This window comes from Lissotriton helveticus, chromosome 1_1 (genome assembly GCF_964261635.1).
Source record: "Lissotriton helveticus chromosome 1_1, aLisHel1.1, whole genome shotgun sequence".
NCBI lineage: Eukaryota > Metazoa > Chordata > Amphibia > Caudata > Salamandridae > Lissotriton > Lissotriton helveticus.
Genome location: NC_136057.1, coordinates 1,351,836,082 through 1,351,859,229, shown reverse-complemented (window position 1 = coordinate 1,351,859,229; position 23,148 = coordinate 1,351,836,082). Strand labels below are relative to the sequence as shown.

At 51.5% G+C, this 23,148-nt stretch overlaps 1 protein-coding gene across 2 annotated transcripts in view; it reads right to left on the bottom strand.

Moving 5' to 3' along the window:
- Positions 1-23,148, bottom strand: part of MEI1 (meiotic double-stranded break formation protein 1) — a 3,250,839-nt gene that overhangs the window by 2,284,182 nt on the left and 943,509 nt on the right. For both annotated transcript variants that reach the window (XM_078683295.1, XM_078683306.1), the window contains exon 11: positions 9,863-9,997. In XM_078683295.1, coding sequence (XP_078539421.1) covers positions 9,863-9,997 — 135 coding nt within the window. The remainder of the gene's footprint in view (positions 1-9,862; positions 9,998-23,148) is intronic.

The following is a 23,148-nucleotide window of genomic DNA, read 5'->3' as shown; positions in this document are numbered from 1 at the left end:
GTAAGGCCATAAGGGAACACCGTGAACTGAAAGTGCTCGTGGCCTACGGTGAACCGCAGGTAACGCCGGTGGGACGGTAGGACGGGGATATGAAAATAAGCGTCCTGCAAGTCCAACGCTACCATCCAGTCTTGCGGGTCTAGGGCAGACAAGACCTGAGCAAGTGTGAATATCTTGAACTTTTCCTGCCAGAGGAAGTGATTGACGTTCCGATAGTCTAAGATAGGAAGCAAGTGGGAGTAATAACCACGACCTACTTCAGGAGTCGGAACGCGCTCAATGGCCCCCTTGGCCAAGAGGGACGCAACTTCGTGCTGGAGAAGTGCCAAGTGTTCCCCGAGATGCGGTGGTACTGAGGTGGCATGGCTGGAGGGGTGGTCTCAAAGGGGAGGGAGTAGCCCCTTCGGACAATCTGTAAAACTCACCTGTCCGTAGTGATGGTGCGCCAGTGATGGAGGTGATGGCAACTCCTGCCACCCACTGGCGTTTGGTGGGCCTGAAACACCGGACTAGAAAGGTTTGGAGGCAGTGGGCGCAGGGGAGGAGGTGGACTGACCCACCCGCTGGCCCCGTGACCCACCTCGGCGGGTCCCACGTCCGAGGCTGCGCTGAGACTGGTGCGCAGGCCTGTGGCTTTGAAACAAATGTGTTTGGGCGTCCCTTCCATGGCTACGAAAGGAGTGAAGAGCAGATGCCGAAGGAGTGCGCATGGCCGAAAGGCCCAAGGACTTGGCCGGAGCCGCAAGTCCTTAAAGAGCTCCAATGCACTATCTGCCTTGTCGCCAAAATGGAGAGTGCCATCAAAAGGCATGTCCATCAGAGTGTTCTGGACATCCCCTGAAAAGCCAATGGTCTTCAGCCAGGCGTGACGGCGTAGCGCCACTGTCATGGAAATAGCTCTGCCCAGCGAGTCGGCCGTGTCAAGGCCACAACGAATCGTGAACTTAGCTGCATCTCTCCCCTCAGCAATAGCTTGGGAGAGCACCGTCCGGGCCGCCTCTGGACACTGAGGCGGCACCCGCGCCACCGTTCCCCACACAAAGTGGGGCCTGGGGACACAGAGGCTTGGACAACCAAGCTCTCAGGGGTTGGGTGTTGGGAGAGGAAAATGGGGTCGCCAGGGGCCCGGCGATGGCGTCGGGCCACGTTCCTATCCACAGGAGCCCCTGTGTTGGGCCTGGACCAGGTGCCCAAAAAGACGTCTTAAAGTGCATCATTACCGGTGGCTCTGCAGAGGAAGCCGCCGGCCGAAGCACTTCTGTCAGGAGGTTAGTCCTGACGGCCACTGTAGGGAGCTCAAGGTGGAGAGCCTCTGCTGCCCTACGCAACACCACTGAATAAGTACCACCCTCCTCCATAGCCACGGTAGAAGGAGACAGTGCGCCAGGTTCTGGTGAGGAATCCAGGTCACTGGCATCCCCTAAATCCTCTGCCCATTCCGGGTCTAACTGGCATTGGGCTGCGAGAGGGTCTTCCAACCCCTCCCAGTCTTCCATAACCTGCTGGGCAGGTGGGAAAGATGGAGGATGGAGATAGGGATAAAAATTCCCCGTCGGCGACGGATTCGGCGCCGATCGACATCGGTCCAGCACCATCTCCATGTCGGGGTGGAAGCTGGGGACGACATCTGCTGGGGGTCTGGCTGACGCCTGTGGTGGTGCCGTAGACTTCGATGTCGGTGGAGGTCGTACGAGGTCAACCGACATCGGCTGGGATCCATGCATGGCTCCATGGGGGTTTCGCGGTGACGAGGTAAGAGCAGTCAACGACGTCGGGCCGGAGCCGCCGACAAAAAAGGGCAAGGACCCCCAGTCGAACCCGCAAGCCCGAAGGCTCGCTGGCAGGGCCCAAGGGGCAAAGAGGCGGGACATGGCTGACAGAAATTTCTGCAGCTGGGCCAGTCGCCGACGAACCCGGGAAGGGCGGGTAGGCCGACGGCGACTGCGTAGGCTCCGTCAGAGCCGCGGAAGAGACACCACCCGCACCCTGAGCCGTGTCGCGTGACAAGCTAGGGGAAGGCGAAGAGCGACATCGCTTCTTCGACTTCTTCTTACCTGACCCCGAGTGCGAAGACTTCGTCAAAAGATGGTGGCAGCTCTGCGACCGGTCCCTCAACCTCCCACGGGACCAGGACCTTGAACGGCGCAGAGCCGACTCCCGGGCCTCAAGCAACTTTCGGGACCGATCCCGCAAAGTTTTTGGAGCCATGGCCTGGCAGTCGGGGCACGACGCGGGGTAGTGGTCGCACCCCAAGCAGTAGAGACACTCGCGGTGCGGTTCCGTCACCGACATCATGCAGGGACAAACCTCGCAAGACTTGAAACCGGGCATCCCTACACACCAGTAGTCAAAGACTCAAAAAAGACAGAGACAAAAGTCCCAAAAAACTCAGTCGAAAATTGACTTGAGGTACCGCTTTCTCCGGATCTGGGCTTGCTGGCACGGAAAAAGAAGGAACTGCTGCGACGTCATCCTGGCATCAAGATGCCTACGACTGATGCGGAGCCGAAAGACGCCACTGTCCGATGCGCAGGGGTACTGCTGACGGAAACTTTCCGGATCCAGTCTGACGCCTGGGGGTAATTCGAAGGTAAGGATTCTATCACTAACGTGTCTCTTTCAGATATGGCAGGCTCATTAGCTGAGCTGAATTACCCATTCAATAGGAGGACGCCCCACATGTATGGCTAAAGAAGCTGCAGATCTAAGAAAATATGTTTTGAAAGGGTGACTTTTTAGGTCGAGCAGACGTACTCTCAATGCGTGAGCATTGAGAGGTCTGTCTCGACAACTATTGTTGCCGCTTTTTGGGAATGTGGACACCTATCTGGCACGAGCGTTTCCCTCGCAGTTTTCACCGCGGGAGCGCGCGCGTCTGCCCCGCGCATGCGCAGAGTAACTCACAGCCATTTTTTTTAAATTTTTTTTCAGCCCCGAACCGAATCAGGTATCAGAGCGCTTTACATATAGGCAGCCCCCACCCCTCTGCATGCACGCACACACAGGCGAGCACATGCACACACATACAGGCACACGGCACACAGACACTCGCTCACACACACACCCCCCTCCCCCACAGTCACACACACGCACTCCAAGACACATACACACACACACACGCACGCACGCACACACACACACACACAGCCCGCCACTCGTGCGCGCGCACACATGTCCCCTCCCCCCCCTCACACCCCACTCACCGAGTTCTTTTCGTGTGTCCCTCTCTCCTTCGGCAGGCAGCGGGTCATCCTCAGCAGCAGGCGGGGCTCTCCACGAGCACGGGAGCCCCGCTAGCTGACACGCAAATCTTCCGGCAATCTTCCGGCTGACGGGCACAGGAGCGCGGGGTAGGCTCCCGTCTGCTCCCTGTCTTTTTGCGGCCCCGCCCCCGTCCCAACACAGGTTGCCTGGCTTCCTGTACAAGCCGGGCTGCGGCGGTGAGTTTTTATTGTACTTGTTCCTTAATGTCGGGGTAGATTATTTCTAATTGTACTGAAATCTTACAATACGTTTAGAAGAAAGGATCCCGCGGGAGAGCGTATATGTAAATCGGTGTCATGAAAGTCAAATGCTTGTTGTCTTTTTTGCAAATGCGCCGCTGGGTTTAAAGTTGTTTTATTTAAATGGCTTGTTTTTTCTTGAGAGTGGTGGCTAGCGTGACACAGCGTTATGGTCACCGGCGGTAGATTAGCTCCGGCTGGGAAAGAACATCATTAAAGTCCGGGCCTCCGGGGTTAAGTTAAAGGCCCTGCACCGGCCCCTGCCTTTCTTGCAGCCTTCTTCTATCCGGGGCCGCGCAGTGGCATTGTACTTACTTGCACGCAGTCAGATGCCCTGTGCCGAGCCGGAGGCAAAGTTTGCTCAGGGCAGGCCATGGACTCGCATGAAGTAAACAGTAAAGTGCGAGTGTGATGTGAACCAGGAGTGATGACTCCGAGTCCAAGGCATGCCTTAAGCCATCATGCCTCTGTCTGCACGCACATTGCGTCCTGAATATCTCCTAACCCTCCCTAGCCCGTAGATCGCTACTGTCTATGTTAACTGCTCCCTACATTCAATAGCATGAGGAGCAAGACAGCAAGATGTCCTCGAGAGCCGCAGTCTCTGTCAAAGTCATCACTGCAATAGCACGTCTATAGATTGTGCTCTCCGGACTGTTCGGTAGATCTGTGGCTGACGGCCGACTCTGCAGTGATGTATTATATTCATATCAGCGCCTAAAGGATTCAGAGCGCTATATAACTGAGAAGGGCATTTGCGCTCGGTTTAATGGGACTTTCTTATTTTTAAACAATGCTGTCAGTATCTGTCTACATTAAGTTTAATGCACATCTTTTTAGTTTTCAGTATTATTTATTTTGTATTCGGTGAAAACATTAAGTTTCAACTAGAATATTTCGATTCCTATTTAGTGTTAAATGTGCACCCACTTATGATTCCTGACAGTTTTCAGCACAATAACAAGCTGTTTTTCCCACAGGACTGCACTCGTATGAAAACATTAGATCATTGCGCAAAGACAAGTGCTCAGTTCTAGTTACTTAAGCAGCACGCCTTTATGTGACTATTCCCCCTCTCCGCCCCCCCTCCCCGTTGCTGCCTGTGTGAACAGACCCTGGCCTGGCTGCAGGACAGAGGCCTGGGGAGACACTCGGAAAATGAACTGTATCTTCCATTAAAAAAAAAACGAGTCTGGTGCAAACAAAATTTAACATCTGCGTTCATGTATAATAGTACGTTTAATTGAAAAGTATGAGTCAAATCAACATTAATTGTTATGGATGTTTCTTTAGATTCAGTGAACCACCTTTGCAGGGACACTTCCACAGGGTACAGGTCAGGACGCTTCAAAACTGTGCTCCCTTCCTTAATTTCCGTCAGATTTCTTTTGAATTGCACATCTCATATTTGTAAAAGTACATTACTATATCGTAATTGATTAGGGGTTATGTACATTAGTCCTCTTCCTGGTACCATGTGAACGCACTTAAATTGAATTTAGATGCACAGCTGCTCTTCATACAAGTATAAAATGTATTTTGTTATTTAAAAGATGTGACTTTACACAGACAAATGGATTTACTCACTAGTACACTTATGAGAGCATGCTGTCATTTGAAGTGTGTGAATATCTACACACAGTGCAAAGGAGTAGGTGATGTGATGCCTTGAAAGTAGGCAAACGCCCATAAGTTGCTGGTTTCTTGTGTGTGTTCTTCTACAAACGATTGTGAATTCCAGCCTTGGGTAATGTCAAATATTTACTTCTGTGTAGGTAAGAGTGGGAAGAGAACAGAAAGGGCTTCCTACATGAAAAGAAGAGTCGTGTCTATAGATTGTATAGTTGTGTAAAGCTGTAGATACAAGTCAATAAAATATGCACAGCGCTACAAAGTGAGACCGCAATTGCATTAAGCGCTATATGAAAAGAGCATGTTACATTGATAGGCTGATGGTCTGACTCTGACGGAAGGAAACGGTGCTCCCAATCTGCTACTGAAATGAACGCAGCCTCTGCCAACTCTGGGGGGGGGGAGGGGATGGACCGAGGACGGTGCGACCAAAGCTTATTAGCTGCAGTCACACCTGATCCCGTGCAGAGAGAGCCCCGTCGGAGCTCCGAGCGCCAACAGAGGCCGAGACTGCGCCTGAGCCCGCCCGTGAGGCAGGCACCAATTTCGTGGGCGAATATTCTCATAAAAAATAATAAGATAACATTTTATTCAACACTGGCGACGGGCAGGCTGCGTATAAATCTCTGAAGGGATTACTTGCACGGCAAGGAATCCAGTGTACAATCAGCCCTTGGTCTCTTTAGCTGCAAGGATGGAGTCGTGTTCATTCAGTGGGTGGCCTCTCTGCTGGAAAGATGAGGCCACCCTTGCTCCGTGCACAATCCGTTACTAGCCTCTGCATACAGTGTGCAAGGCCTTTAAGTCCTTGGCCTTTGTTGAATATGATGCCCTATGCAGGCCAAAGGAGTTCAGTCTGCTTGTTTTTTTTTTATTCTTTGAGTCCGTTGTCCATTCCAGCCGCAAACTATCCTTCTGCATCCTCTGTTGTTCTCGTGTCTGTTTCCGCGCGCGCACACGCGCATCTGTCTGTATGTGTACGCTTGGTTGCACGTGTATTTTATTTGTTCTTTCACAACCCAGTGTTCAAATCATCCCTTCACACGTTCGCTCCCATTAAGAGTGCACGATTCAACCCCCATTCACACGCAATCGCATTCGTACGTTTATCACTTGATCTATGAATGTGATAGTCTGCGGAAGCTACCGTTTAAGCGGCCAGGTGCAGGCAGAACAGGATCATAATAGGTTCCCAGTCCCATTTCCGACTTGCTGTGACAAGTCACACTTTTAGTCAAAATGTAGGGAAACCACAGAACGGGGCTTCAGCTAGTCGGGCATCCTTATATGTTTGAGAATCATTTCAGTCAGCCCAGTTCTGGGGGAATATTGTCCTGAATATTACTTTCATAATGGGGACATCCTAAAGACATGAGTGTATTGTCCACGGTAACCGCAGGTGGGTTCCATAGTGCCTTGATATTAAGAACCTTCATTGAACCCACTCTGCCATTTGGGAATGAATGTACCTGTGCTACGCCAGGGTTGCACCAGAAATTGCTTGAATTATCCAGGTGGTTGTTCACGTCTGAGACATAAGGGATGAGAACCTCCCCTGATGCTGTCCACCCTCACACACCGCACCCTCATACACCGCACCCTCACACACACTGCACCCTCACACACACTGCACCCTCACACACCGCACCCTCACACACCGCACCCTCACACACCTTACCCTCACACACCGCACCCTCACACACCGCACCTTCACACACCGCACCCTCACAGACCGCAACCTAACACACACTGCACACTCACACACACCGCACCCTCACACACACCGCACCCTCACACACACCGCACCCTCACACACTGCACCCTCGCACACACACCGCACCCTCGCACACACACCGCACCCTCGCACACACACCGCACCCTCACACACCGCACCCTCACACACTGCACCCTCACACACTGAACCCTCACACACTGCACCCTCACACACCTCACCCACACACACCCACACACACACCGCACACACCCACACCCATACACTGTACCCACACCCACACACACACCGCACCCACACACACACACACCGCACCCACACACACACCGCACCCACACACACAACACACACACACTCTGCACCCTCACACACACACTCTGCACCCTCACACACTCTGCACCCTCACACACTCTGCACCCTCACACACTCTGCACCCTCACACACTCTGCTCCCTCACACACAGCTTATCTGTTATTTTCTTCATTCATTGGAAAGTTTACTCCCTTTAAGATCTGAACACAGCTGCCTGGTCCTGTTTATGGCTAATAGATCATGTCTGTAGCCACACTGCACCCTCACACACACTGCACCCTCACACAACGCAACCTTACACACACTGCACCCTCACACACACTGCACCCTCACTGCACCCTCACAGACACTACACCCTTACACACCGCACCCTCACACACACTGTTCCCTCACGCACACACTGCACCCTCACACACACACTGCACCTTCACACACCGCACCCTCACATACCGCACCCTCACACACCGCACCCTCACACACACTGAACCCTCACACAATGCACACTCACACACCACACACCGCACCCACACACACACACTGCACCCACACACACACTGCACCCACACACACACCGCACCCACACACACACCGCACCCACACACCGCACCCACACACACCGCACCCACACACACACACAAACACTCTGCACCCTCACACAGTCTGCACCCTCACACACACTGCACCCTCACACACACTGCACCCTCACACACACTGCACCCTCACACACAGCTTATTTGTTATTTTCTTCATTCATTGGAAAGTTTGCTCCCTTTAAGATCTGAGCACAGCTGCCTGGTCCTGTTTATAGCTGATAGATCATGTCTGTTGCCACACTGCACCCTCACACACACTGCACCCTCACACCACACCCTCACACACCGCACCCTCACACACCGCACCCTCACACACCGCACCCTCACACACCGCACCCTCACACACTGCACCCTCACACACCGCACCCTCACACACCGCACCCTCACACACCGCACCCTCACACACCGCACCCTCACACACCGCCCCCCACACACACCGCCCCCACACACACCGCGTCCTCACACACCGCACCCACACACACCGCACCCACACACACCGCACCCACACACACACCGTACCCTCACACACCGCACCCATACACACACACTGCACCCTCACACGCACTGCACCCTCACACACACTGCACCCTCACACACACTACCCCCTCACACGCCACACCCTCACACGCCACACCCTCACACCCCACCCTCACACACCGCACCCTCACACACCGCACCCTCACACACCGCACCCTCACACACCGCACCCTCACACACCGCACCCGCACATACACCGCACCTGCACACACACTGCACCATCACACACACTGCACCCTCACACACACTGCACCCTCACACACACTGCACCCTCACACACACTGCACCCTCACACTGCACCCTCACACACACCGCACCCTCACACACAGTGCACCCTCACACACGCTGCACCCTCACACACTGCACCCTCACACACTGCATCCTCACACACACTGCACCCTCACACACACTGCACCCTCACACACTCTGCACCCTCACACACTCTGCACCCTCACACACTCTGCACCCTCACACGCTGCACCCTCATATGCCGCACCCTCACACACTGCACCCTCACACACTGCACCCTCACACACCGCACACTCCGCACACTCACACACCGCACACTCACACACTGCACCGGCACACACACTGCACCGGCACACACACTGCACCCGCACACACACTGCACCCTCACACACACTGCACACTCTTCACCCTCACACACTCTTCACCCTCACACACTCTGCACCCTCACACACTCTGCACCCTCACACACTCTGCAATGGAACATACACTCCAAATACCACTCATAATTATATGCAACATAATTGCACACCTCATACTTACACTCTACTCAATGCAACATAAATACACTTTATCTATCTGTCTATCTATCTATCGCCCTCACTCTATCTATCTGTCTATCTATCGCACTCACTCTATCGCCCTCATCTATCGCACTTACTCTATCTATCGCACTCACTCTATCTAGCTATCGCATCACTACAGCATCACTCAGCACCACCACAGCATCACTCAGGTGCACCACAACATCACTATGCGGTACCACAGCATCATTGAACGCCACAGCATCACTCGTCACCACCACAACATCACTCAGCGCCACCACAGCATCAATATGTGCAACCATTCAACAACAACTGGTTCAAATATGTTCTCTCAATGTTTCAAGCTTTATTACAAATGTCACAAAAAGATGTTAATATTTCACTTCTGTTCTTGGATTTCCGTCACAATAAAATACAATGAACATAATCTTTAAATATTTACAAAAGCTATTGCCATTATAAATTACAATAACTTTTATTTAAGTATTAATTCTTAAAAAAATTAAAAGCCATTTTTATTTGTAATATCAATACATCTAGGTCATGTAAATACAACACATATTGCATTACAATTGCTATAGATGTCACATTTGCGAAAGTTAAAACTATTGGCATTGTAAATGACAAAGCTATTAATTTCGCTATTTTCAAAACCAACACTTAAATAAAACATTTGTCATTTACAGTACCAATAGCTCAAACTTTCCTAATGCGAGACCTATTGCATTGCAAATGCTTGTTTTATCTGTAATTTGTATTTACCTTAAGAAAGCGCTGGCAGCATTTACAGCCTCTGTTGCCACATCAAGCACTGGAGAAGCCACAGCCTCCTGGAGAACTTTAATAATGTCCTTGAAAATGTTGATATTGGTGAACAACTTGATATCCGCAGGTTGCCTGAGGTGAAGAAACAGAAGAAAATGTTGGTGGTCTTGTACCCTTTAGCCACTGAACGGAATAGATACTGACAAGTCAGGAAATCCTGAAACCCAAGGGAAAAAAATGAAGTACTTAGGACAAGATAAATCACACCCATGAAGACAATGAAGGCCCGATTTACAAACGTGAACTCACACTTTTGTGTGAGTTTACTACTTTTCAGTATTCTTTTTTTAATATATTTATTTATTTTATTTAGCCATAAGTAAGACTTTTATTGCACATATACGTTCGAAATGTTAACATCACATAATTCCGAATCAGTAACTGACACAGTAGTCAAAAAGAAACAAAAGATAAACCAGGCCAAACTGAAATGTAAAAAAACTACAGCAATTTCCCATTTTAAGATTTGAGATAAGACTTAAGAATTAGTATCTAAAATAAAGCCATAACAGAACATATATTATAAAGTGACAGTGCATCGTTTATCCCATTGAAGACTGGCCCAGATCCTATTGAATTTAAGCCAAGAGCGAGGCCCTCTGGCTTTAGCTAGAGCAAGTTCCATCTCATACACCTGTCTGAGCAGAGCACAAACTTCATCAACGTTTTGACTGACATTGCTAATCCAGACTCTGGTGAAACATAGTCAAGCACATGCTATAGGGATAGTAGCCAACAGATTCACATAGCTAGCAACTTCGTATTTGAGCCCCAAAAATATTTCCTTTTCAGTAAGCTGAAACTTTTGGCTGAGGAGTGGAATTAGAATACTGAAGACCCCACTCCAGAACCTGTTAAGCCTAGCGCAGGTGACAAACATATGCCAAAGGTCTGCAGCATAGAGTTGACATTTCAGACAAATTTACTTATCGGAAGATTGAGATGTAGCCTCCTTGGATATAATCCAAGTTAAATATTTCCTTTTCAGTAAACTGAAACTTTTGGCCGAGAAGTGGAATTAGAATACTGAAGACCCCACTCCAGAACCTGTTAAGCCTAGGGCAGTCGACAAACATATGCCTAAGGTCTGCAGCATAGAGTTGACATTTCAGACAAATTTACTTATCGGAAGATCGAGATGTAGCCCACTTGGATATACTCTCCGGTGTGTAATACAACATATAAACTATACGGTGCTGTTATAGTTTTAAATTGATGGAGGTTACCACTCGATCTAATATGCCCGTAGACTTCTGTATTTCCTCAGCCGCTATTTCAACCCTAAGAACTCGGCTTAGTTTAGTAGCGATCTGTAAGTTATCATCATTAGCTGCTGCGAGAAATTTCTGATAAGCTGCGCTGATAGCGCCTCGACCGGAGCTCGTATATATATTCCAGACAATATTTAAAACGGGTTCGGCATTACTGATAACTTTTTATCTCGTACAAAAAAGTCCCTTATTTGTAGATACTTAACATCTTCGATGCGTCATGGTGGGCGTGTGCGAAGGACGGCCCATGGGTCGTCCGTTCCGTGCACGCGTGGAATTCTTCCGCGCCGCAGGGGAATTCCAGCTGCATCAAAGCGGTTAAAGAAAGTACTTCGCAGAAGACCAAACTCGTCTTTAAGTGAAGCAAAAGAGCAGAACCCCCGTCCATTATATAGCTGTCCGACCTAATTGATGCCCTTACATTGCCAGCCTTTTTTTGACATGATCTTGAAATACATTGGGCAGCATAGGGTTGCGCCATAGCACTGTATATTGATGCAACGGGGGCAAAGAGTATTGCTTACAAATATCTTGCCATATCCTGATAATATCTTTAACTACCTTAAACTTTACTCGCTTGTAGTAGTTAGGGTCACAAGTCTTATATAGCATGAACCCAACTGATGGACGGCAGGCTAGCTGATAAGACAACAAAGCTGGACCAGGGTCCATCCCGCAGAGCAGGCCCCGGATCCGACAAACAAAAGCAGTCCAATAGTAGAGCCTGAAGTCTGGGAGCTTGAAACCCCCTTGTATGTAAAGTAGTTTCATAAACCTGAGAGCCCTCCTGACGCATCTGTAAGCCCAGATAAAGCTACCTATGACAATGTCTAATCTCTTAAAAAAAGACCAAGGAACCCACAAGGGTATTGAACAAAATAAATATAAGAATTGAGGAAGGATATTTATTCTTATTATGTTACACCTTCCATGTATACTAAGCGGAAGCCGATGCCAACTACGGGATTTAGCCGAAACCGTCTTAAGAAGTGGTTCATAGACGACGACGCCGGTCCGCTGCATCTACAAGTGAGGAGAGACGCAGAGTAATGGTGGGAGCTGATGGTGCCCTACATCTGGAATCCTCCAAAATTGGAGAAGACACGGCGCCCTCGACATCTTTGGGGCCCGGAGAACTATTGGTCCCAGATACACTGCAAGTCACGGCGGTAGACATACCTCTAACCGCCCCAGTGATTCCTGAAACTGCAGAGGTCGGGACTCCTGAGACAGTGGATCCTTCTGGAAATGGTTGAGTGGTTGGGAGGGAGGAGTGTATGCCATAAGACAAGATCCTAATCCTCTCAAGAATAGATTCAGGAAGGAATGTGGGTGTGGCATGTTCTATGGAAGGGGCCTTTCTGCTCTGGGTAAGGTATGTGAGAGGGGGAGTGAGTGAGCATGGTCAGGGGGTAGGGGTCTATATATAGATTTGTGCTCGACCGTATGAGCCCGGTATGAATGTCTTGAGTTGGGTCTTGCGGGGAGTCGGGGTGGGGGGGGAAGGGAGTTTCTTTTTTTTCCATTTCTGTGTGTATATTGCCTCGTTGGGCAAATGAGGTGGCTGTGCACGTCCTGGCACCAGCAGGGAAAGGGCATATTGGCATGTTTGGTTGTTGCTGGTATATTGCTCGTGGGAGGGGGGACTGTTTGAAGGGTAGGTTCAAGGGGAATGTTTGCTCGTGGGAGGGGGGAGGTGGGGCTTTTGGGGGGGATGTTGGGGGGAATTGTTTCAGGCATCAGTAGTATTACAGATCGGGCACAGAGTGGGCGGGTCGTGGGATGTAGAGCCGTGGCCCTGGTTGGACCACGCGATTGGCCATGGGGTATAAGTTTTTAAGTTGGAATGTGAGGGGGCTGGGAACGTGTGTTAAGAGACAAGGAGTCCTTTCCTTCCTCCATAGACACGGGGTCTCGATTACGTGCCTACAGGAGACCCACCTTGACGATGAAGGTGCCCGAAAACTGGGGAAATAGTGGCGGGCCAGATGTTTCACTCTTCCTTTTCTACCTACGCTAGAGGGGTCCTCATATGGGTAGCACCCGGGGTCCCATTTGCCATCCAGTACATGGAGGCGGACATAAATGGCATATACCTGCTACTGCGGGCAAAACTCGATGGGAGAGATCTTGCAATATTAAACTCATACGCACCCAATGTAGATGACCCCGAGTTCTTTCTGACCCTGCAGCAGGTCCTTATTCCGGACCTGGAGACCCCCCCTGTTCTGGTTAGGGGACTTTAATTGTGTCCTGGACCCTCTATTAGATAGACTCCCGCCCCGCGCAGGCACGAAGCCGCGTATGACAAAGCGGCTCCAAGAGGTAATGGTGAATTTAGGGGTTAGCGATGTCTGGCGTCAACGACACCCACCCAAAAACTGTACACATGTTTTTCCCCCACTCATAACACACACAGCAGACTGGACAGGGTTTTGGTCGCGAACATAGTTGCTTCTATCTCCTTAGTGATCACCCATCAGGCTCGCTTCTTGTCTGACCACTCCCCGGTGGCATGCGTATTGAATTGGGAGGGACAGCCCTGCCGCCCTCGGACCTGGAGGATGCCGGGAGACCTTTTACAGGACCCGGTAGGGAGGGACCATGTGTGGACTGCACTCACCAACTACTTAGATATGAACTGGGAGGAGGGATCCCTCACCTATTCTACCAAGTGGGATGCCCTGAAGACAGTGATACGAGGCGAGTGTATGGGCCTCACATATGGGGTCAGGAAGCAGCTTCTCCGCGATCTACAGGAGGCGGAGGGTAATCAATTGCGCCAGCAATCATTGCCGGATCCTGATGACGTACATCAGAAGACGGAACGGGCAGCCCGAGCCTGTGTCCATGACATCTTAGATCGGCTAGATAAATATACCCTGGGCCAATACAGGCAACGCCTCCACAGGGAAGGTGACAAGTCAGGCCGAATGTTGGCCTGGATCCTTAGGCGGGAATTCACCCCGGAGAGGATAGTTGCGCTGCGGGCGCCTACGGGGCGAGTGGTGCACTCCGAGGCGGGCATTCTTTGGGTCCTCCAATCCCACTTGCGGACGGTGTATGCTGCGGACCCCGCGATCACCGAGGACTCATACCTCCCGTATTTGCAGGACTTGCCCCTCCAGACCCTTTCGAGGGATGCATTGGAGGAATTGGATGAAGCGTTGACGTTGACCGAGGTGTGGGCCGCAATGGCCGGCCTCCCGAGGGCCAAATCCCCGGGGAGTGATGGCTTCCCCCCGGAATTCTACCAAGCGTATGGGGATACCCTTGCCCGTCTCCTATTGCAGGTGTATTTGGAGGCCTTTGAGTGTGGCGCCCTTCCGCCTAGTATGAATCAGGGCAAAATTGGTATGATCTTGAAGCCGGGATGCGATAAGAGTGATCCAGCGGTGTACCGCCCCATCACCATGATAAACACGGACGCAAAGATCTTGACCAAACTTTTAGCGGCCCAGCTGGCACTGCATATGGCCCATTTGATTCACGCGGATCAATGCGGTTTTATTCCGGGACGCAACACCGCCATGAATCTGCGGAGGTTGAGCCACATTCTCCATGAAGTCCGGGATAGGGAGGAACACTTGGTCATAGTGTCGATCGACTTAGCCAAAGCGTTCAACACCGTTGACTGGGGGTATCTGCTGGAGGTCCTTCGTGTGATGGGGATGGGCCCTAATTATTGTCGTTGGGTCCGTCTGCTGCATACGGCCCCCTGTGCCAGAGTGAGATTGGGTGCGGGGCGTTCGGAGGAGTGGCGCTTGGGTTGGGGGACGCGGCAGTGGTGTCCCCTCTCGGCGCTCCTCTTTGCACTGGCTATAGAGCCTTTGGCTGTTCGAATCTGGTCGGAGATGGCGCAATGGGGTATTCAAGTGGGGGACACTTGTAACGTCGTGTCCCGCGAGACTCGCTGCCTATATTATTGCAGCACCTCGACCGTTTCGGGGAGGCTTCGGGACTGAGGATCAATCGCAGTAAGTCCTTGATCTTTCCTCTGGCGGGTTATGGTGCTGGACCGCTAACGGACCTGCCGGACCTTGGGCTGCGCTGGGAACAGGAGGCATTCCGGTATCTCGGAATTCAGGTGGCCTCAACAGATGCGGAGGTGCTGGCCCGGAACATAAATAGGATTCTTACGTCCCTACAGCACTCTGTAACCTTTTGGAATACCCTGCCGCTCACCCTCATGGGACGGCTAGCTGTCGCGAAGATGGTGATGCTCCCCAGGATGCTTTACGTCCTTCAGAACTCGTATTGCCCTATTCCCCCACGAATATTTCGCACACTCAACACGCTGCTCACGTCTCTGCTTTGGGGGGGTCGTCGTAGCAGGGTTGCTCTACACACCATGGTCCGGAGCTGGGAGAAAGGCGGTCTGGAGGCTCCGAGGTGTGATTTGTATTACTATGCGGCTCAACTACTGCCGGCAGCACGGTGGTTCGCGGAAGCGGACAGTTGGGAGATGCAACTCTTGGCCGGGAGAGCAAATGAAAGGACGTTAGAGGTTGCATTAATGAAGGGTCCGGGAGCGGATCCGGCCCTACCGTATGTGGTGCGCCACACACCCGGCATCTGGCAGCGGTTTGTGGAGAGGGTATTGAGACGGGCCCCCTTCCACAGGGAGTTGCCGGTTTGGATCTTGGCACCCATAGTCGCCATGGAAGAGCACATGTCCTTTAGGGACTGGAGGTCGGGAGGCTGTGCGACCTTGGCTGACCTGTACACAGGTGAATCCTTTGTGTCGTTTGAAGAGGCTGAGGAGGCCTTCGGACTGGGAGGGGGACAATACCTACACTACCGGGGCCTTCAGGAGGTGGTGAAAGCGGCCTGGCCCCAATTCTCGGAGACGCCCCCGATCTCCCATACTCTGAACATCGTTCTCTCCTGCAGTAGGGGTCGCAGATTGATTTCCTTGCTTTATTCAGCCATGCGTCAGGATTCAGCTCCACCGGTCCAACCATCATGGGGGGCCTGAGAGATAGATCTGCGAATGGCCTTGGACCAGGGGCAGCGCAAGCGTATAGGGAGCCTCACAAGTAAGGTATCATGCAATGCACGGTTCAAGCTCACACACTTTAATTTTATGCACCGCACCTATTTGACCCCGGTTTCCTGGCAGCGCATCACAGGCGATAGGGAGGACACCTGTCCCAGATGTGGGGCGGCAAGGGCGGGGTTCTTACAATTGGCCTGGGACTGCACCTTGGTGAGGAGCTTCTGGGCGGCTGTGGTGGGACGTATAGCCGCCACTACCGGACTTCGGATAGATCTGACCCCGCTCCACTGTCTGCTGGCTCAGGTCCCTAAGCCTAAGAAAAGGAACCTTTCCTACAAGCTACTGCAGCTCATGCTAGTCCTGGCGCGACGTAGGGTGGCCATTACCTGGATGGGGCGGAGGGCTCCTGAGATCTCAGCATGGCTTAGAGATGTCCGAGAGTGGTCCCTGGCGGAGGAGACTCATATGCAGTGCGCGCGTAGGGATGATAAGCTGCAGGACGACCTACTGGCCTGGAGGGTCATGTGTAGTGCAGGGCTGGCCCTGAGTGACTCGGAGGGGACTAGTGAGGAGCTGTTCACGTCAGGGGGGTCGGGACTGATGGGGAGGGGGAGGGTGTGGGGACTGTTAGATTTGACCATTGTGTAGAATTCGGCTGCTTCCTCATGTTCATAATTATCTCCTATTTACATTATGCTTCTTTCATTCCTCGTGGCCGTAGCTTGACCTGTGATACCTGTACCCTTTAGTGCCATAATGAGGTCATCGATCTGTATGCAAGTTTTTATCTGATGCCATTCGTAGGAGGGAATGTTTTTATACATTTTGTATAATCAAAAATAACGTTTTTTTAAAAAAAAGAAGCGGTTCATAGTTTAGAGATACAATGTCATCAACCTGACTGCTAAGACATACACCAAGATAGGTAACTGTTCGTTTAACCCCTCATGTGAGAGGCAGTGTTTCCGAATGAAAGTTTACAATTGTCTGAGGTTTAGCTAAATTCAACTTATAACTGGAAAAAGAACCAAATAGCTCAGCTTTTCACGTAATAGAGTCTATACCACCTCCAGGGGTAGCAGAGAAGACTGCAATATCATCTGCATACCCATTTACCTTGAGTTCCACACCATTGAGACACACTGGGGAAGGCAGACTAGACGGACGCCCAATCGTAATCGCCTCTAAATACTCCCCCAACATTGACCAGGGTAAATTCTTTGACAGCCTCTCCTTGAAACTGGCGCCTTGGCATGGGATCGCGTGGATACTAGGGGGTGACTACAACAGCGTCCTAAATGTTGACCTGGACAGATCCACCGCACCCACGGCCACGGCTCTGACACACACCACCACGAAAGCACTCCTAACCTGGGCCATGCAATGAGACCTCCGTGACGCTTGGAGAGCTCGCAACCCCACTACACGGACGTACTCCTACTGGTCTGGGGCCCACGCGCTACATGTCAGGTTAGACAGGTACATGATCTCTACTGAACTTCTCCCACTAGTCACGGATACCCAGTATATGGGCCGAACGCACTCGGACCATAACCCACATACGCTAGCGATAGCTTGGGAGAACCCGCACCCACCTGTCCCCACATGGCGCCTGCAACCAGACCTCTTGCTAGATTCGACCTTTCGTGAATCCCTACTCACACAAACAGCCCAATACTTTGAACTTAATGCTAACACAGCGTCCTCCCCCCAGATCGAGTGGGACGCCTTCAAGGTAGTGACCCGGGGAATCTGTTTGGGTACACAGGGACACATTAAGAGACAACTGGAAACCGAACTGACACGTATTGAGACGGAGTTGCTGGCCCTTGAGAGTGCAGCGGGGGGGGGGACGCAGACGGCAGACTAACAGAGGCCAGGACGGACCATGATCGCCTCCTAGAACGTTTGCGCACCATTAACTTTGCGGCACATTCTGCCCGCATGCATCGTCAGGGTGACAGACCTGGTAAACTGTTAACCTGGCTGATCGCACAGGAGACCCGCTCGTCTCCCATCTCGGCAATACAGGCGGAGGGAGGTGGCTTACTCTACACCCAACGTCACATACATGAGGCGTTCACCGGTCATTACACGGGACTATATCGTTCCCGTCTGCGCGCCTCGTCGTCTGACATAACTGAATATCTCCTGCCGATACCTCTGCCCGTGTTAACAGCTGCGCAGCAGGATGACCTAGGGGCGTCCTTAGACCCCGAGGAGCTCCGTGACGCCATATTCAACCTTTCGAATGGCAAGTCTCCGGGGCCAGATGGCTTGCCGGCCGAATTTTACAAGGCTGCTTCGGACATCCTTATTCCCCAGCTGGTGAAGATGTACGCGGCAGCGACGGACGATTTTTACCTGCCCCCGACACTTAATGAGGCCACCCTGGTGTCACTGCTCAAACCCGGCAAGGATGGTGAGCTGATGGGATCCTACCGCCCTCTCGCTCTCCTAAACACGGACTATAAAATACTCGCCTCCTCGCTCGCTCGTAGACTGGCCCCTTTCGTGCCCACACTGGTACATCGGGACCAGAACGGGTTTGTACCGACGCGCCACACCTCCCACAATATCCGCCGACTTTTCCGACTTCAGGAATATGCTCCACGACAATGGCCGCGCGCTGGATGTCTGGTGCTAGATCTGGAAAAGGCGTTTGATTCCGTGGAATGGCCCTACCTCCGAGCGGTCATGGATAAATTCGGACTAGGCGACGACTTCCTGACCATGGTAGGCCTCTTGTACCGCAGACCCACTGTTGGAGTCCGCTCTGGTGCTCTCCTTTCTGACCCAATCCCTGTGCGGAGAGGCACCAGGCAGGGCTGCCCCCTGTCGCCCCTGCTGTTCTCATTAGCTGTGGAACCCCTGGCCGAAATTCTTAGATCCCATGGGGAGGGATGGGGTATACCGATGGCAGATGGCCTACATGTGGTATCGCTATATGCCGACGATCTTCTCCTTTATGTGAAAGACCTTAGTGATGTTCCAGAGTCCCTCACTGACATCTTTGGCGCTTTTGAGGCGATGTCGGGCTTGAGAGTCAACTGGGCTAAATCAGGAGCTTACTCCTTTGATCCAAATACACCAGAAAGTGAGATAACCATCAGCGGTGTGACCCTGCAGTGGTATCCCACGACGTTCCGGTATCTGGGGATACATATCTACCGGGAACCTGCGGATATCCTAGACGGGAATCTGCTGCGGGCGATTGCATCCATCCGCTCGCAGATTGGATTCTGGAAAACACTGCCGCTGAACGTTCCCAGTCGTGTAGCCCTGACGAAAATGATCGTACTGCCGCGCCTCCTATACTACTTTGCCAATATTCCTACGTACGTCCCTAACCGGGTGTTTCAGGACCTCGAGGCATTATTACGGGACCTCCTCGGGAACAAGGGCCGCCCACGCATCGCACTGGCGAAACTATACATGCCAACCGAAGCGGGAGGCCTAGCTGTCCCCCATCTGGAGCTGTACTATCTGGCAGCGCAAATGCAGTGGGTGTCGGGATGGCTGGGCGGGAGAGACTTGGGAGACACGGCCACGGATATTGCGATCTGGACTCAGTTACAGGTCCAGGTACTATTCCACCCTCTAACCAAGACCCCGCGTCCGTCGCAGCTACATCTCGCGGTGGCACGCAGATGCTTCCTTCGCTGTCTGCGCCTCACGCGGGCGACAACACCATATGCCCCGGTGCTCCCCTTACTGGGCACCCCGACTGCGACAGGGACACTCACGGCCGCACGGCTTGATAGCTGGACCACGGCAGGAGTGGAAACGTTGGGGGACCTTTACTCCGACGGCGCTCTCCTCCCCTTCGCCACCCTCGCCGACGACACATCTTTACCGGCTGGGCAATTCCTATTACACGCGACCCTCACACACACACTGACCACGGCCTGGGGAGACATCACTGATGAACTACCCACCCACAACTTCCTACAATACCTACACGTCATGAATAATGGCACACATATAATTCACTGGCTAGCGCAAGCTCTCCTTCTCCATACGCATCCCGCCACAGCGCAATTGAGGGAGAAATGGGCAGCTGACAGAGGACGAGACTGGACAGATAAGGAATGGGCAATGATTTTGGCTGGTCCAGTTAATGTCCCCCGTAACCCCCGCTTTAAAATTATACAACTATACATACTACACCGCGCCTACCTCACTCCGGACAAGATTAACAGGTACTTCTCAGTCGGGGATACGGCCTGCAATCGCTGTTCCCAGACCGGAGCGGACCTTTTACACATGCTCTGGCACTGTCCTACCCTTCAACAGTATTGGGATGGGGTGACCATGATACTGACGCATTGTACAGACGAACGAGTACCGAAATTGTGGGAGGCCTGCTTGCTGGGGTTGTACAAACGTACGCGCCTTAATAAAGTTCAGGCCCGGTACTGGGATCTTGGACTCATCACGGCAAAACGACTACTCACCAAGCGGTGGAAAGCTGATGCGCCTCCACACATCCGGCACTGGAGCCTTTCGCTGGCAAACTGGGCCCGGGCGGAGAGCGCAGCTTTGCGGCGTGAGGAAACAGCTGGCCTAAGAAAATTCCCAATTGCACAACACTGGGACACTATCCTCCAGTCCTTTCAACAGAAATGTATAGAGCAAGGGATCACATGACGGAATATGGACCATCCCTACATCCCCACGCAGCGATGAACAACACGCGCAGTGCTCACTTCTAGTGAGCCTCTTCCGTGTACCTTTCCCCCCCCTCCCAGGCCCTGCTTTGATACTGAGACATGACTGCTGCTACACTACTTACAACTCCCCTAGGGACCCTGGGTCACAGTCACTGCGCGCTACGCACAAGACTGTCTAGTATTGACGGTTATGCAGTCTTTCCCACACCAGTGCCCCCACGCACACTACCACAGATAGGGGTCTTCCTGCTGCCTACGGGCGGAATAATACTATCCGAATATAACTGCCCCCAAGGATCTGATGCGCAAGCGAACCCCCCCTCCCGCTCACCCCGCTGAATTGCTATTTGCATATAGATGATACCTCCCCCCCCACCACATGGCTACCTCTATCTCACTCCCCCTCTTCCTTCCATACATGCTTCCCTAGTTGCTGTTACAACTGTTTTTCGACCTTTTGGTCCCCCAAACCCCTAGACCACTAGACCACACTCTTCCTTGCTGCTTATCATATGCACCGCGCCTTGGGGTCTTAGAGGTCACCTGTCAGAGCTGAAGCTCGACTACCCAGCTTAGACAATAGATGCCTGGCATCACCAACGAGCTGACTGTGTTATCTACTCCCCAATGACTGCCACGCTTGCGGCACTGTGCAACTACATCTCTCCTTCATGCAATCCCGCGCCCTTCTAGGGAGCGAGATATCTTACTATCCTTTGTGTGCCTCACAAGTGTTCTGGCGAGCCATGGTAAGCAAACGGTCACTGATGAGTACTCCCAAAGCACTGAGTTCTTCTTCAAGTTTGATTACGAGCATAAAAAAGAAAATGAAGACCTGCAGACTTACAGTCGTTATTTCTCACGTTGTATCCTTTTATTGCTGAATGCACGCATGATCACAAATTACAGAATTAATCACTTCAACGCCGCCGGGCCTCCGGGTTGTCGGCCATGTGGCTGTGTTATTTCTTTTCTTTCCATGCAAGTGCTGCGAATTTAAGGATGTGCGGCTGGCCCGGATGGGTTGTCAGCAGAACGCTGTGTACTGTATATTTCCAACAATAAAGGTCTTTTTCAAAAAAAATAAATAAATAAAAAATAAAAAATTGAGACACACTGGGGAGATCCCTCCATTCAGCAGCAAATGCCTTTATAAACAGCTCCATGTAGAGAGCAAACAAAAAGGGGAACAGTGGGCATCCCTGCCGTGTCCCCGTTGAACAGCAAAGAGGGCAGATGTTATGCCATTCAATTTAATTGTTGCAAACAGCTTTTTATACAGCTTCTGCACTGAAGAAATAAACTTGGAGCCGAGACCGAATGCTGCCATGGTAAGCCATAAAGCTTCCCAGGCCACTCAATCAAACGCCTTTTCCACATCGAGCATGACCATCCCTATCTGTTTGTTAAGTTTGCCAGAGACATCAAAAGGATAAATTACTTACCTGTAATCCTAGTTCTCTTCCAGGGGTATACTCATCAAAGTCATAAGCACTGAATAATCCCCGCCCACGTGCGGAATCCCGGAGCATATATATATATATGTGTGTGTGTGTGTGTGTCTATGCTCGGGCCCACAGGTGTATAACACTTCCGAAACATACACATACATATATATATATATATATATATATATATATATACATGCAGCCTAAGACTGTTCCAACAGGGACCAAGGCCTCTGAGTAGGCCGAAACGTTATGCTGGTGGCGATGCAACGAAATAAAATAAAATATTCTCTTCACCTTAAGGCTGGGTCAGCTTTCGTTTGTTCAGGATCGGTGGTGCCCCGGGACATTGGGGAGTGCTGGTTCTTGCTGGACGAGTGCAGTGATATATATATATATATATATACACATGCAGCCTAAGACTGTTCCAATAGGGAAAACCGCCAAAATTACATAGGTTTCTCTTATATGAAATAACCCCCTGAATACACCTTGTACTAAATTGTATCACCCTGAATATCAGATGCAAACAACACATTATCGTACTATAATTGCTCGACCGGGGAGGCGGGAGGGTTGCTTATGACTGTGATGAGTATACCTCTGGAAGAGAAATAGGATTACAGGTAAGTAACTTATCCTGCTCTTCTAGGGGATACTCATCAATAGTCCTAAGCACTGACTAGAGTAGCAAGCCCATACCCACTACCTCGGGGACGAGCAAACCAGTACATCAAATATATAACAGTGCATCTTAAAATGGAATCAACAAAATACATTTCTCAACGAGGCTTTTCCAACTTGGGCATCCGCCTGCGTATCAGAGTCCAAA